This window comes from Emys orbicularis, chromosome 19, assembly GCF_028017835.1.
Source record: "Emys orbicularis isolate rEmyOrb1 chromosome 19, rEmyOrb1.hap1, whole genome shotgun sequence".
Classification (NCBI taxonomy): domain Eukaryota; kingdom Metazoa; phylum Chordata; order Testudines; family Emydidae; genus Emys; species Emys orbicularis.
The window spans coordinates 810,891-823,819 of NC_088701.1; the positions used below are offsets into that span (position 1 = coordinate 810,891).

The window sequence follows — 12,929 nt, forward strand, 5'->3', positions numbered from 1 at the left end:
CATTGCATAACATGGAGCTTGCTGCCACCAGCCCCCACAACCCCCAGCTTCCTGCCCGGCTGAGAAATGTGCAGGGGGGCTGGCCCAGCCCGGCGCAGGCGGGGGAGGAAGTGAGACCGCCACACGCCCGGCTGGGATGAACCTTTATTAACAACCAAGTCTCCCAACAGCATCAGCCGTTCCTGGCGCAGCAGCAGGCAGGGCGCCGGCCTCAGTTGGTGGAGGGTCTGTGTGGGGAAGAGGGGGGTTAGAATGGGAATGAAGCCGGGGGTCAGCTCTACCCTCCCCCTCCCCACGCTCCAACCCACCCCCCGCCCCACATGGGGCAGTAGCCAGAGAGCAGCCCAAGAGGGGGCAGCCACAAGGGGACCCTCCCGCATCTGCCCCAGGCCTGGCACTCACTTGGCCCATTCCACGTTGAGGATGAGGTGGTCATAGCCAAAGCCGGAGACACCGGCGATGGCGCGGGCAGCATCCTCGCGCCGGTGGAAGCTGATGAAGGCGAAGCCCTGGGGGAGGAAGCAGGTGGTGAGAGCAGGGTGGGGGCTCACTCCGGTCCCTGGGACCCCCAGAAAGAAGGGGGGGTTGTGGGACAGTGCCTGGCATGGCCTGGTTCTCCCCGCCCCCTCCCCCCCAAGGCCTCACCTTGGACTGCCCCGTGGTCTTGTCCTTGGCCAGGTAGATCCTGGAGATGGAGCCGAAGGGGCGGAACAGCTCCTGCAGGTCGGTCTCCCGCGTGTCCTCCGACAGGTTGGTGACCCGGATGGTGGCGTTGTCATCGGCTGGGGAGAGGAGAGGGGGGCGGGTCAGGGCAGCCAGCAGCATGGCGCTGCCAGAGCCCTGGGGATCCCAAGCTGGGTGAGCAGGGAACAGTCCAGCGCGAGTCACAAGCACCCTGCAGGAGGTGCCGTCAGCCCACTGCACGTGGGGAAACCGAGGCACGGACCTGGGGAAGGACCGTGAGTCCAGGCTGCCCTCCAGGCTAGTGGCGATAAGTGGAAAGGCCACTGGTCTGCAGCCCAGGACGCAGCTCAGCCCTGCCCCGTGGTGGGCGCCAGGCCCCGGCACTTACCCCGGCGGTTGGGCTGCATGGACTCCCCGCGGCGGCTGGCTCCGTCACGCAGGCTGGGCGGGACGTACTTCCCCGTCTTGCTCTGCTGGGCCTGGACCGGCTCCGGTTCTGGGAGAGCAGGAACACGGGGCTTTGAGCAGTGCCCGGATCCCACCCATCCCCCACCTCCAGGGACCTGCCCTCCCCTCAGCCCCACTGGGGAGCCCCCGCTGCACCCCCTCCCCATAGCCATCACTGGGGCACCCACGCTGCACCCCCTCCCTGGGGACCTGCCTGCCCCTCAGCCCCCACTGGGGAGCCCCCGCTGCACCCCCTCCCCATAGCCATCACTGGGGAGCCCCCGCTGCACCCCCTCCCCGGGGACCTGCCTGCCCCTCAGCCCCCACTGGGGAGCCCCCGCTGCACCCCCTCCCCATAGCCATCACTGGGGAGCCCCCGCTGCACCCCTCCCCCCCCGGGACCTGCCTTCCCCTCAGCCCCCACTGGGTGGCCCTGCTCTGCACACACACCCCCCCCCCGTGACCCTAAGAGCCTTTAAGCCAGTTGGCAGAGGAGCAGCCAAACGGTATCTGTAAGCTCTACAATCACCGGCGACCCGCTGGCTGGTCGGGCTGCATGTGACCAATTGTGCGCACTGAAAAGACGTTCTTAAAATCTCCCATAGAGGCAGCGGATCGACCTGCCTGCCCGAGGCCAAGGGACCAGGCTAACAAGCGGAGGAGGAAGTGCCATAGCTCGCTGACAAGCAAAGGACAAAGGACAACAGAAGGACATTTGCATCTAAGGCAACCAAAGTGATCACACCAGCAGAGAGGGCAAAGGGACCTGAGCTTGGCGCCTGCCCCCAAAGAACAAGCAGCCGGCAGAGGGGCTTTGCCTGGGTTCACTTTGCAGAGGTTTTCGGGATGATGGAAGGGGACAAGGGGGGCCGCTCAGTATTCACCCGAGGGGACAAGGGGTCAGCACCCTCTGGCTCTGCAGCCCCTGGGTGGCAGGGAATGTTTCCTGGCAGGCACTGGCAGAGCAGGGAGTTTGCTGGAGGCAGGCAGGCCAGGGCAGCTGGTAGCCATTACAGAGCCTACGCTCCAGCTGCGGCAGACGGGTAACACGGGGCTTCTGGGTCTGGGCTCCCCGAGGAGAGCAGCACGGCGCCGCAGCAGGATTTACGCACCGGGGGCTGGCTGGGGCTCACACTTCAAGCACTGGCAGATGAGATTTGTAAGTGACTCAGAGCGAGACGCCTGGGAAGAGGCAGAGCTGGCCTCAGCTTGGGGTTTGGTGTTGATTTTGGGTGAGGCAGTAGAGCGAAAGAAAGGATAGAAACGAGCAGCAGCAAAACTGCCACGAAGTTGGAACTGGCCAGAAGGGGGCTGCACAGAGGAGGTGGCTGCGGGACGTGGGGCACTGAAAGGAGAGCAGAGAGGGGGAGGCAGGAAACAGCGGCCCACCAGCGACTCATGGCCTGAAAGCAGCAGCAGCCCGGGAGAAGGAAAGGCAGCCAGGCTAAATGAGGGGGCACAGCTCCCAGGTTTTCCCTATCCCCACAGTGGGCCCTGCACACCCAGGCGGGGGGGTTCGAAGAATCCATCACCCCTTCTGAGACTGTGAATCGAGCACAAGCGAGTCCCCACTCTGGGCGACCCGTTGGGCGCGGACAGGCTTTGAAATACGCGCCTGAGCAGAACCCACCAAAGCACCAGCTGAGTCAGCGCGTGTGTAGGGCGGGCGATTTAACCAAGAGACGGGCAAAGGGGCACAGTCACGCCCCCGCTGCACCCCCCTCCCCCACTGCATCCCCCTCAGCCTCCACTGGGGAGCCCCTGCTGCTCCCCGCACCCATCCCCCACTGTACTTCCGGGCTCCCACCTGCCCTGTTCACCCCCCGGGCAGTGACCCTGCCCTGCCCAGGGCCATGGGGCCGCCCGCACCTCCTGGAAGCTTCTCCTTCTCGCCCGTGGACAGGCCCAGCTGCTCAGCCAGTTCCTTCTGCATGGGGCCCAGCGTGTCCTTGTAGGGGCAGCGCGTCGTCCAGTGGTCGCCCTTGCAGATCCGGCACGACACGATCTTCTGCCCCTTCAGCTTGTTCATGGGGTCCTCCTCCTCCTGGCAGTTCAGGTCCTGCAGCAGATGGGGCAGCGCCGTCAGCCCCCGGGAGACCTCCCCACTGGGAGTGGGAGCCCCAACCCCCCACTGGGGCTCCCCCATCCCCCCACCCATCCCCCACCCCACTACCCCAAAGCCGGCGAGCCAAGGCTCCCCTCCCCATCCCAGAGTAGCCCAGCTCCACCTGCTGGGCAGACGGACCCTGCCTGGTCCCCTCGAGATCCCATTAGCCACCCAGAGACCTGCTTCACCCCCCCCAGCCCCCCGGTCAGCCCAGCCCCCACTCACCTCCTTGCTGGTGATGAAGGTCATGAAGACGTCATCGCTCACCGTGGTCGTGGCCACATTGGGGCCCGGAGCATCAAACTCAGAGTTGCCGAATTTCTTCCAGTTCTGGGCGAGAGCCAATGATCACAGCGGGTGTTGGGGAGCTGAGGGGATAATGGGGACATGCTCCCACCCCCCCCCACGTCCCTGGGCCTTGCCCCCTCTAGCAGGACATGACACCAAGTGCCCCGCAGGCGTGGGAGCCCCAGTGTGGCCAGCCCCTAGTAGCCCCAGGAAAGCCCCACTGGCTCTGACCCCTTGCCCCGGCTCAGCAGTCCCCGTTGCCCAGCAGAGGGCTAACCCAGCGTGAGGGCAAGGGGCTCCCAGGAGAGCCGTGGGGATGGGAGAAGGGACTGGCAGTGAGATGAGGGAGGAAGCAGAGCCCTGGGGTGAGCTGGCAGGGCTGGGAAGCATTTCCCACCTCCCTGCACAGACATCTGCTAAGCCACCCCCAAGGCAAATGGCCCGTGCGGATTAACCCCTCGTGGCCCTGCTATCCCAGCGCTGAGCCCACTCACCTTCCGCCGTGCCACAGCCTTGGAGGCCTTCCTGGTCTCAATTCGGAAGGTGCGGATGATCTGCAGAGGAACGACAGTGCCAGTCGCTGAGCGCCATGGGGGCAGGCGGGGTCACGGCGTGCCAAGGGGAGCGGTGCTGACGCTGGGCCCGCAACCAGATGCTCCAGTTGGAGACAAGCTTGGCTGCTTCGCTCCAGCTTCCGGACGCCATCTGCCCCGCCTGCATTCCAATGGGGCTGGGAACACCGCACATGGGGGATTCCTAGTGGGGCCGGTCCTTGCAATTAGGAGAAAGTGGAGGGAAGGGAAAAGCAAACAAAGCCACCCAGTCAGGGGAGGTCCACTGCTCAGGATGTATGGTCCTGCCCCGGGAAGGGGCTGTGGGGAGCGATCCAGCCCCAGGACGGGAACAGGCTGGCTCGGACCCAGTGGATTTCGCAGCGGGGGCTGGAGAGGATTCCAGCCTGGAGCCCGGTGCACCGTGGGGCCCGCTGGCGCCCGCTCCCCAGCCCCACCACTCACCTTCACCTTGCGCCCATCCTCCTCCTCCCGGTACTCGGTGATGGTTTTGATGTTCCCGTTGATGAGCTCTTTTGGGGATGGGAGGGGACCTGCAGAGGGAAGGGGGAAGGCTGGTGAGACAGCTGTGTGACCGGGTGTTCATGGCGTGGGGTCCCGCGCCCCGGCTCTTACCTCCTTTCAGCAGCTCAACGTCTGCGCTCAGGTCCCCGCTCAGGGAGGTGTCCTTCAGTCCCCCGCTCGAGGGAGTGTCCTTCAGCCCCCCGCTCAGGGGAAGGTCTTTCAGGGGAAGGTCCTTCAGCAGCTCGCTGGTGATGCATTTGTCTGGAGAGGGGAAGCAGCTGTTATGCCCCTGCGAGGTCTCAGAGCTGAGCTAATGATGGGGGTGGAGGACCAGGAATGAAGCCCATCCCCCCCCCCCGGGCTGGGGATCGTAGAGGCTGCACTGCCATCCTGCAACAGAGCCCCTGGTGCCCCCGAGGGGCTGCACGGGTGGGAATCTCACATCCCAACAGGCCGTGGGGGCCCCATGGGGAATCGCCGGGTCCCCCACGAGGGCGGCCCAAGGAGCAGAGCTGCCCTGGGGGACAGGGGGACGCCCCCTGCGCAGGCTCTGACCCGGCACCCGTCCCCACAGCATCTCCATGTAACCAGCAATGCGTCTAACCCCGCCCCCCCCCACAGGTTAAACCAATGTTCCCTCTCACTTTTTTACATCCATGTGCAGAATTAATTTGGTTACGTGCCCCAGCAGGGCGGCGATGGGGGGCAGGGGTGGGGCTGAGGGGTTCAGAGTGTGGGGCGAGGGCTCTGGGGATGAGGGGTTTGGGCTTCCTGGGGGCTTTGGCAGGGAGACCGGACTCCCCCCAGCTCTCGCGGCAGCGGGGGGGGGACGGGGGCTTCTCACCGTCATCTCCCTCCTCCTCCACCTGGTCGGCCCAGCTGGGCTTCGAGCTGCGGAGACAGAGAGTCAGAGGCCGCCGGCCCCGGGCCCCCCAAAGCCCCCCCGTTCTCCCCCTCACCCCCAAACCCCGCCCCCCCGTTCTCACCCCGCCCCCCCGGACCTCCCAAATCCCGCTCCCCGGAGCCCCCCCGTTCTCACCCCGCCCCCCCGGACCCCCCAAATCCCGCTCCCCGGAGCCCCCCCGTTCTCCCCCCTCACCCCCAAACCCCGCCCCCTCGTTCTCACCCCGCCCCCCCGGACCCCCCAAATCCCGCCCCCCGGAGCCCCCCCGTTCTCCCCCCTCACCCCCAAACCCCGCCCCCCCTCGTTCTCACCCCGCCCCCCCGGACCCCCCAAACCCCGCCCCCCCTCGTTCTCACCCCGCCCCGCCGGACCCCCCAAACCCCGCCCCCCCTCGTTCTCACCCCGCCCCCCCGGAGCCCCCAAATCCCGCCCCCCGGAGCCCCCCCGTTCTCCCCCCTCACCCCCAAACCCCGCCCCCCTCGTTCTCACCCCGCCCCCCCGGAGCCCCCAAATCCCGCTCCCCGGAGCCCCCCCGTTCTCACCCCGCCCCCCCGGACCCCCCAAATCCCGCTCCCCGGAGCCCCCCCGTTCTCACCCCGCCCCCCCGGACCCCCCAAATCCCGCTCCCCGGAGCCCCCCCGTTCTCACCCCGCCCCCCCGGACCCCCCAAATCCCGCCCCCCGGAGCCCCCCCGTTCTCCCCCCTCACCCCCAAACCCCGCCCCCCTCGTTCTCACCCCGCCCCCCCGGAGCCCCCAAATCCCGCTCCCCGGAGCCCCCCCCCCTCACTCGTAGTCCCCCGTCGGCATCGCGGCGACGGTGGTGCCTCACGCAGCAGGACTCGGCCTCGTTGGCTCGCGCAGACCGGAAGCGGAAGGGCGCGCGGGGCAGCGAGTCCCGGGCTAGAGCGTCCCCGGAAGCCGGGCCCAGCGAGCCGCCCTGGCGGCCGGAAGGGGAATCGCAGCGCAGCCGCGAGGCGTCACGAGAGTGGCGGGCCCAATGGCGCGCGGTGCATGCTGGGAGCGCTGTGGCCGCGATGCACGGCGGGAGCCGCGGCGCCTGCTGGGACATGGAGTCCCATGATCCGCTAGCTCGGCACCAGGGCGCGCTGCATGCTGGGAGCCGAACCTGGCCGGGGGGGGGGGAGGGGGAGCCGCACTGCATGCTGGGAGCACAGCTGGGGGGGGGGGCGCACTGCATGCTGGGAGTCACACCTGTAGGGTTACTGTATTTCAACACTGAAAAAAGAGGACGCTCCACGGGGGCCCAGCCCCGCCCCTTCCCCACCCCCGGCCCCGCCCCTATTCCAACCCCTTCCCCAAAGTCCCTGCCCCAACTCTGCCCCCTCCTCCCTCCCGCTCTGATCTTGGTTGGGGGTTGCTAAGTGCTTCCCTGCTCCCCACTCGCCCTGCAGCCTCTGCACCACCCCACTCCTGCAGCCTCTGCACCCCCCGCCTGCCCTGCCCCCCACTCCTGCAGCCTCTGTGACCGCCGCTCCCCGCTCGCCCTGCACCCCCTGCCCCTGCAGCCTCTGCACGCCCCTGCCTGCCCTGCCCCTGCAGCCTCTATGCCCCTGCCTGCCCTGCTCCTCCTCGCCCTGCAGCCCCTGCACCCCCCCCGCCTGCCCTGCCCCTGCGCCCACTCGCCCTGCAGCCTCTGCACCACCCCACTCCTGCAGCCTCTGTGACCGCCGCTCCCCGCTCGCCCTGCACCCCCTGCCCCTGCAGCCTCTGCACGCCCCTGCCTGCCCTGCCCCTGCACCCCCCCGCCCCTGCAGCCTCTGCACCCCCCCGCCTGCCCTGCCCCTGCGCCCCCCTGCCCCTGCAGCCTCTATGCCCCTGCCTGCCCTGCTCCTCCTCGCCCTGCAGCCCCTGCACCCCCCCGCCTGCCCTGCCCCTGCTCCCCACTCGCCCTGCAGCCTCTGCACCACCCCACTCCTGCAGCCTCTGTGACCGCCGCTCCCCGCTCGCCCTGCACCCCCTGCCCCTGCAGCCTCTGCACGCCCCTGCCTGCCCTGCCCTGCCCCTGCACCCCCCCGCCCCTGCAGCCTCTGCACCCCCCCGCCTGCCCTGCCCCTGCGCCCCCCTGCCCCTGCAGCCTCTATGCCCCTGCCTGCCCTGCTCCTCCTCGCCCTGCAGCCCCTGCACCCCCCCGCCTGCCCTGCCCCTGCTCCCCACTCGCCCTGCAGCCTCTGCACCACCCCACTCCTGCAGCCTCTGTGACCGCCGCTCCCCGCTCGCCCTGCACCCCCTGCCCCTGCAGCCTCTGCACGCCCCTGCCTGCCCTGCCCCTGCACCCCCCCGCCCCTGCAGCCTCTGCACCCCCCCGCCTGCCCTGCCCCTGCGCCCCCCTGCCCCTGCAGCCTCTATGCCCCTGCCTGCCCTGCTCCTCCTCGCCCTGCAGCCCCTGCACCCCCCCGCCTGCCCTGCCCCTGCTCCCCACTCGCCCTGCAGCCTCTGCACCACCCCACTCCTGCAGCCTCTGTGACCGCCGCTCCCCGCTCGCCCTGCAGCCCCGGCACCCCCCTCGCCCTGCACCCCCCGCCCCTGCAGCCTCTGCACCCCCCCGCCCCTGCACCCCCCCGCCTGCCCTGCCCCTGCTCCCCACTCGCCCTGCAGCCTCTGCACCACCCCACTCCTGCAGCCTCTGTGACCGCCGCTCCCCGCTCGCCCTGCACCCCCGGCACCCCCCTCGCCCTGCACCCCCCGCCCCTGCAGCCTCTGCACCCCCCCGCCCCTGCACCCCCCCGCCTGCCCTGCCCCTGCGCCCCCCTGCCCCTGCAGCCTCTATGCCCCTGCCTGCCCTGCAACCCCTCGCCCTGCAGCCTCTGTGACCGCCACTCCTCACTCGCCCTGCACCCCCGGCACCCCCCGGCTGCCCTGCCTCTGCACCCCGCCGCCCCTGCAGCCTCTGTGACCGCCGCTCCCCGCTCGCCCTGCAGCCTCTGCACCCCCCTGCCTGCCCTGCTCCCCCGCTCCCCCAGCAGCCTCTGCCTGGCGGGGGCTTCGGACGCTCAGCGGCGACCGGGGCAGCGTGGGTCCCTGCAGCCCCGGCACACGCCGCACTCCCCGCCCCGCGCCACAGCCTCCTTCCTGCCGCCGCCGAGCACGTTCCCCGCTGGAAACAGCTCCCGCGGCACCGGGGCCACAGGAAGGGTCCCCCAGTGGCCGGGGAGTCCCCACCCGGGAGGGAAGCCCGAGCCGCTGGCCAGGCCCAGCCTCCCCGTGGTCCTGCGGGCTCGGCTGGGGCGCGTGGTCCATCCAGCTGCGGGGGCAGCAGCGGCCCCTCCGCCGCCTTCCCCCCGCCCAAGCTCGCTACAATGTAGCCGGGGCGGCTGGGCTGCGCTGCGGACCCGGCGGGTCGTGCTGGGGCCGGGCGGACCCTGGCTTATGCTGCCTCCCTATTTCCCCGGACATGTTCGGCTTTTTGGCAATTCCCCCCGGACGGGGATTTGAGCACCAAAAAGCCGGACATGTCCGGGGAAATCCGGATGTATGGTAACCCTATGCACCTGGCTGGGGGGGAGGGGAAGCCACACTGCATACTGGGAGCACAGCTGAGGCGCCCCCTGCTGCTCTCAGCCCCCGGGCTCCCAGCGGAACTGGGGCGACAGCCCCGGGAAGGGGCTCCGGGCGGGATCCCGCTGGGGTTGCCAGCTGCGGCTGGACTATTCCTGGAGGTTCCATCCCCTGATACTCGTTAATTCCTGGAGAGTCCAGGACAATCCTGGAGGGTTGGCAGCCCTGGATCCAGCCTCCACCGTGGGGCGCGTGGCTCTGGTGCCCCCTCGCCAGGGGCCGTAGGGGCACAGGCTGGGGGTGCTGGAGCCGAGCCCAGGCCCAAGGCAGAGCCTGCGCGACGGGCATCATTGCACCAGGCCCCATCGCCCACGAGTTCCCCCAGCGTGGGCAGAAACGTAATCCGAGAACCGCTGGGAACCCGGGGGCAGGGAAATGAGTCAAAGTGAGCAGCTGAGAAACAACTTGGCTTAGAGCCCTGGGGAGCTGCCTCGCTGCAGCCTGGTGCTGCACGTCCACCCCCCCAGGGTACTCGTCTGGTGCAGGGACAGCTCTGCCCAGGCTGAGAACCGGGCTTAGGGGAGCTTCGATCGCTGAGGCAGTGGATAACCCAGCCAACCCCACCCGAGCGGGAGCGCTACATTCTGTCAATTCACTGCAGGAAGCTGGATGAGTGTCTCCAACTGGCATTAAGTGTTGAGTCTCCTGCCCCCGGGGAATCAGGAAGCAAATGGAGGTGCGACCAGCCTCTCCTGGGCCAGGCTAACTTTTCTCTTTACAGCAGAACTGCAGCCAGGGCCTGGCGTAAGTCGTCATGCTGCAGTCACCGGCCGGTGGGCACTGCTTTCTGGCACTAGCTAACGCAGTGTGGAAAAGGAAGGGCAGAACCTTTCATTCTGCACAGCCGGGGAGTTTGAAAGGGAACTGAAGAGGGAGGCACCCACTTCCCACTGGATTTGAATCCTTCATGCCCCATAGAGCCCCTGAGAATCCCAGCCTGCGTGGCCTATAGAATTGCCCACACCACACCCATAAGCTACCCAGCACCCAGCAGAGGCTGCCCCTCTCTCCCGACCCCATTTGGATCAAGAGGTGCATAGAAGCACCATGCAAGTTCTGGATGAAGCGCTTGCAAGGCCAGAATGGAGTACTGTGATCATCGAGTGAGCCGGAGCCGCCCGGCACAAGGCATTTCCTCCCGCAGAGCTTTTAGAAAACCAGCCGGTCTTGAGCGAAAAGTGGTCAGTGACAGAGAGTCCACCCCCCACCCTTGGGAAACTGGTCCCGGGGTTAATTACTCACTGTGAAAAATTTACATCTTATTTCCAGTCTGGATTTGTCTAGATGTCAAACTGTGAAGCACTCTGGGACAGCTGAGGGCTGATTTGCCATGTCCCTTGGAAATAAAAGGAAGCTACATTTCCCTCTGTAGCTAACCAGGCTCTGTAACCCTAGATCCCACTGGGCAGGTTTATTGAAGAGACTCAGACAGACGAGTCTTGTTTGAACGCTCGAGGGATGTTTCTAAATGAGGACGATCCAGGGAGCCCAGCTCCCATGTTCTGAAGCAGTTTAGTGTCCTATTTCCTTACGGCAGCTATTAAGAAATGCAACACAACCCTATGGATCGTGTGATGTAGCTAGGATACAAGGATTCAATCATCCCAGGACATGGTGGGGTCGGGGCCAGATTCTCAGCAGGTGTAAAGTGGATCGGGTGTAAAGGGAAGCTTTTCAGACTGTGCCGCTCTGACAGCCGCCTTCGTGGCCAACACAGCAGGGGCGCTCGAGAGCAAAAAGCAGGCGCTGCGCAAGCATCCGGCCGGAACAGACTCAGGCCAGCACGAGGGGGTCGTGCTCCACACGCTCCCGGTGTCTCTCAGCGCATCGTGTAGGTGAGACGTGGTTTAAGGATGCACAATGCCACGGCAACAGCCGGCTTCAGTTAGCCAAACCCTGTCAGGTTTTCGTTCCTCCCTTTGCAGACGCCGCAGAGCCTCCGGGCGGCAAGTACCAGGTGACTCCTATGTGAGCATGGGACCAACCCCCAGGAGGAGCTAGTCAGACATCAGTCCTGAGAATCCGCCAGACCCGTGGCAAACAGTGCTGGACTTTGCACCTGTTAAACCACATATCCCCTTGACCCCGGGGCCCTTCTCTGTGTCCGTGTGGGAGTCCTAGCAAGCACCCAGCTAAGGGCCGACTGTCTCCCTCTCTCGCCCGCGTAGACAGCCACACGAGCAAACAGTCCCGCTGGAGTCCAATGGAGCCTTAGAGACACGAACTGGAGACCTACAGCGCCCGGTCTCCCATCTCGCTGCCGAGAGGCTTCCCTCCCTAGTACTCTATGGGGCGTCCTACATCGTCAGTCCCCTTCTCCCAGGGGCAGCATATACTCCCGCGCCGCACAGGTGCAGCAGTGACCTCATCCCCGGGAACGCTGCCCGTCGGGAACCTCAGCGCTGCGTGGGGCAGAGGCAGGGTCGCACACAGGCGTGTCGGGAGGAGAGGTGGCAGGTTCCTCGGCCATGCACACTCCAGCCAAGCAGCGGCTTCCAGTCATTACCTAGGCTCTTCTGTGCCTTAACACCCACAGAGCCAAGGTTTCAGAGTAGCAGCCGTGTTAGTCTGTATCCGCAAAAAGAACAGGAGTACTTGTGGCACCTTAGAGACTAACAAATTTGTTAGTCTCTAAAGAGCCAAGGTCGCCTCTCTCTGCACAGCCTCCAATGCCAGGAAGGGGAAGCAGGGGAGACGCCCAGGATATAATTTATAGGAGAGATTTATTTGAAGAAATATTACAACATATAAAAACTACATAAAGTATTAATTTCCACTTTATACAAGTGGTTGATTATTTTCAATACAATGCATAATAAAAACATCATTCTTAAAATCCAGAATGCACGGTGGGGGCACTGCACAGCCGATCACTAAAATGATTAGTAGTTGATAATTTGACCATCACATACAGCTTCCAAGGTCAGCCAAGGAGACGAACACTGGTCATGAGAACAGCTGAACGGAGACAGACCTCATCATGTCATCAAACAAAACAAACAAAAATCAGTGCATGTTTGGGAGTCCAGGGGCCAGAACGAGGAGATGGGAGATTTACACGCTAGTCCAGAACGTCCATCTTTTCTGGTTTGCTGTGATCTGTGAAGGAACAAGAGACACCATTGGCCTAGAAGGCAGGCTGCTCGCTGGCACTGCATGACAGCAGAGTCCCCGCAACAGCCCTGGCTCCTTTGTACGATCAGCACAGGCGGGACCACGAAATGCCCCCCCCAGCTCAGCTCCACATGTGAAGCCAGGCTGAGATTTTCAAGAGTGACTAGCGATTCTGGGGGCCAAACCTGAGACCTCTGAAGGGGTCTGAGCATCAAGACGTGCTTTCCCTCTGGAAAGAAGGTGTCTTAACGCGAGCAGCCAAAAATCACCTGAGTTTTGAGAACACGGTCCGGGAGTCTTGTCCAGACAGGTTCGTTCCACGGGGTTTTAGCAGCACGGCAAGGCAGGCGAACCCTGGCTCGCTAGCAGCCCCTCCTCGTTACATGCAGCCAGTTGTTCATCCCCTGACCCTCCCCACCTAGAGCTGCTCTGACGGACGCGAGGGGGGAACACACCAGCACCAGCTGGAGAGCAAGACTTAATCCCGGGAATGAAACGGTCCCCAGAAGGGCAGATTATTAAAGCGCAATTCCAGCTTGGTACCACGTCAAGGCCCAGCGTGCACTGCACACAAAGGGGGGCAGGAGTTACCAAGTGCCCTGCTGAGATCAGTAGCTGTACGTTACCGAACTGAAGCTACCATCGATAACCGAGATGCGCCAGGCAGAGCGGCTCGTGCGCTGGCTGGTTTGGGCCCGCGGGAGGGCAGCTGCACTGGAGCGTACAGTAACC

The 12,929-nt window shown here is 65.5% G+C and overlaps 2 protein-coding genes across 2 annotated transcripts in view; both read right to left on the minus strand.

Moving 5' to 3' along the window:
- Positions 1–129: 129 nt before the first annotated feature.
- On the minus strand, positions 130–6,403 carry EIF3G (eukaryotic translation initiation factor 3 subunit G). The gene is made up of 11 exons (XM_065419285.1): positions 6,295–6,403; positions 5,447–5,493; positions 4,714–4,863; positions 4,543–4,631; positions 4,021–4,080; positions 3,464–3,568; positions 3,001–3,190; positions 1,073–1,180; positions 646–782; positions 403–509; positions 130–227 (listed from the first exon to the last, which is right to left on the minus strand). Exons 1-11 carry the CDS (start codon positions 6,312–6,314, stop codon positions 212–214), a joined length of 1,029 nt encoding a protein of 342 aa, XP_065275357.1. The 5' UTR covers positions 6,315–6,403; the 3' UTR covers positions 130–211.
- A 5,386-nt stretch (positions 6,404–11,789) lies between these two features.
- DNMT1 (DNA methyltransferase 1) overlaps positions 11,790–12,929 on the minus strand; it is a 31,253-nt gene continuing 30,113 nt past the window's right edge. Inside the window, 1 exon segment of the mRNA XM_065419181.1 lies at positions 11,790–12,182. Coding sequence (XP_065275253.1) covers positions 12,145–12,182 — 38 coding nt within the window. The 3' untranslated portion in view covers positions 11,790–12,144.

Excerpts from the sequence above, each read along its gene's own strand:
- EIF3G (XM_065419285.1), bottom strand. The coding sequence starts at position 6,314 with ATGCCGACGGGGGACTACGA. Across the intron at positions 1,181-3,000 it reads GAAGGAGAAGCTTCCAGGAG|AACCGGAGCCGGTCCAGGCC; the intron begins GTGCGGGCGGCC and ends CTGCTCTCCCAG. Across the intron at positions 783-1,072 it reads CATGCAGCCCAACCGCCGGG|CCGATGACAACGCCACCATC; the intron begins GTAAGTGCCGGG and ends TCCTCTCCCCAG.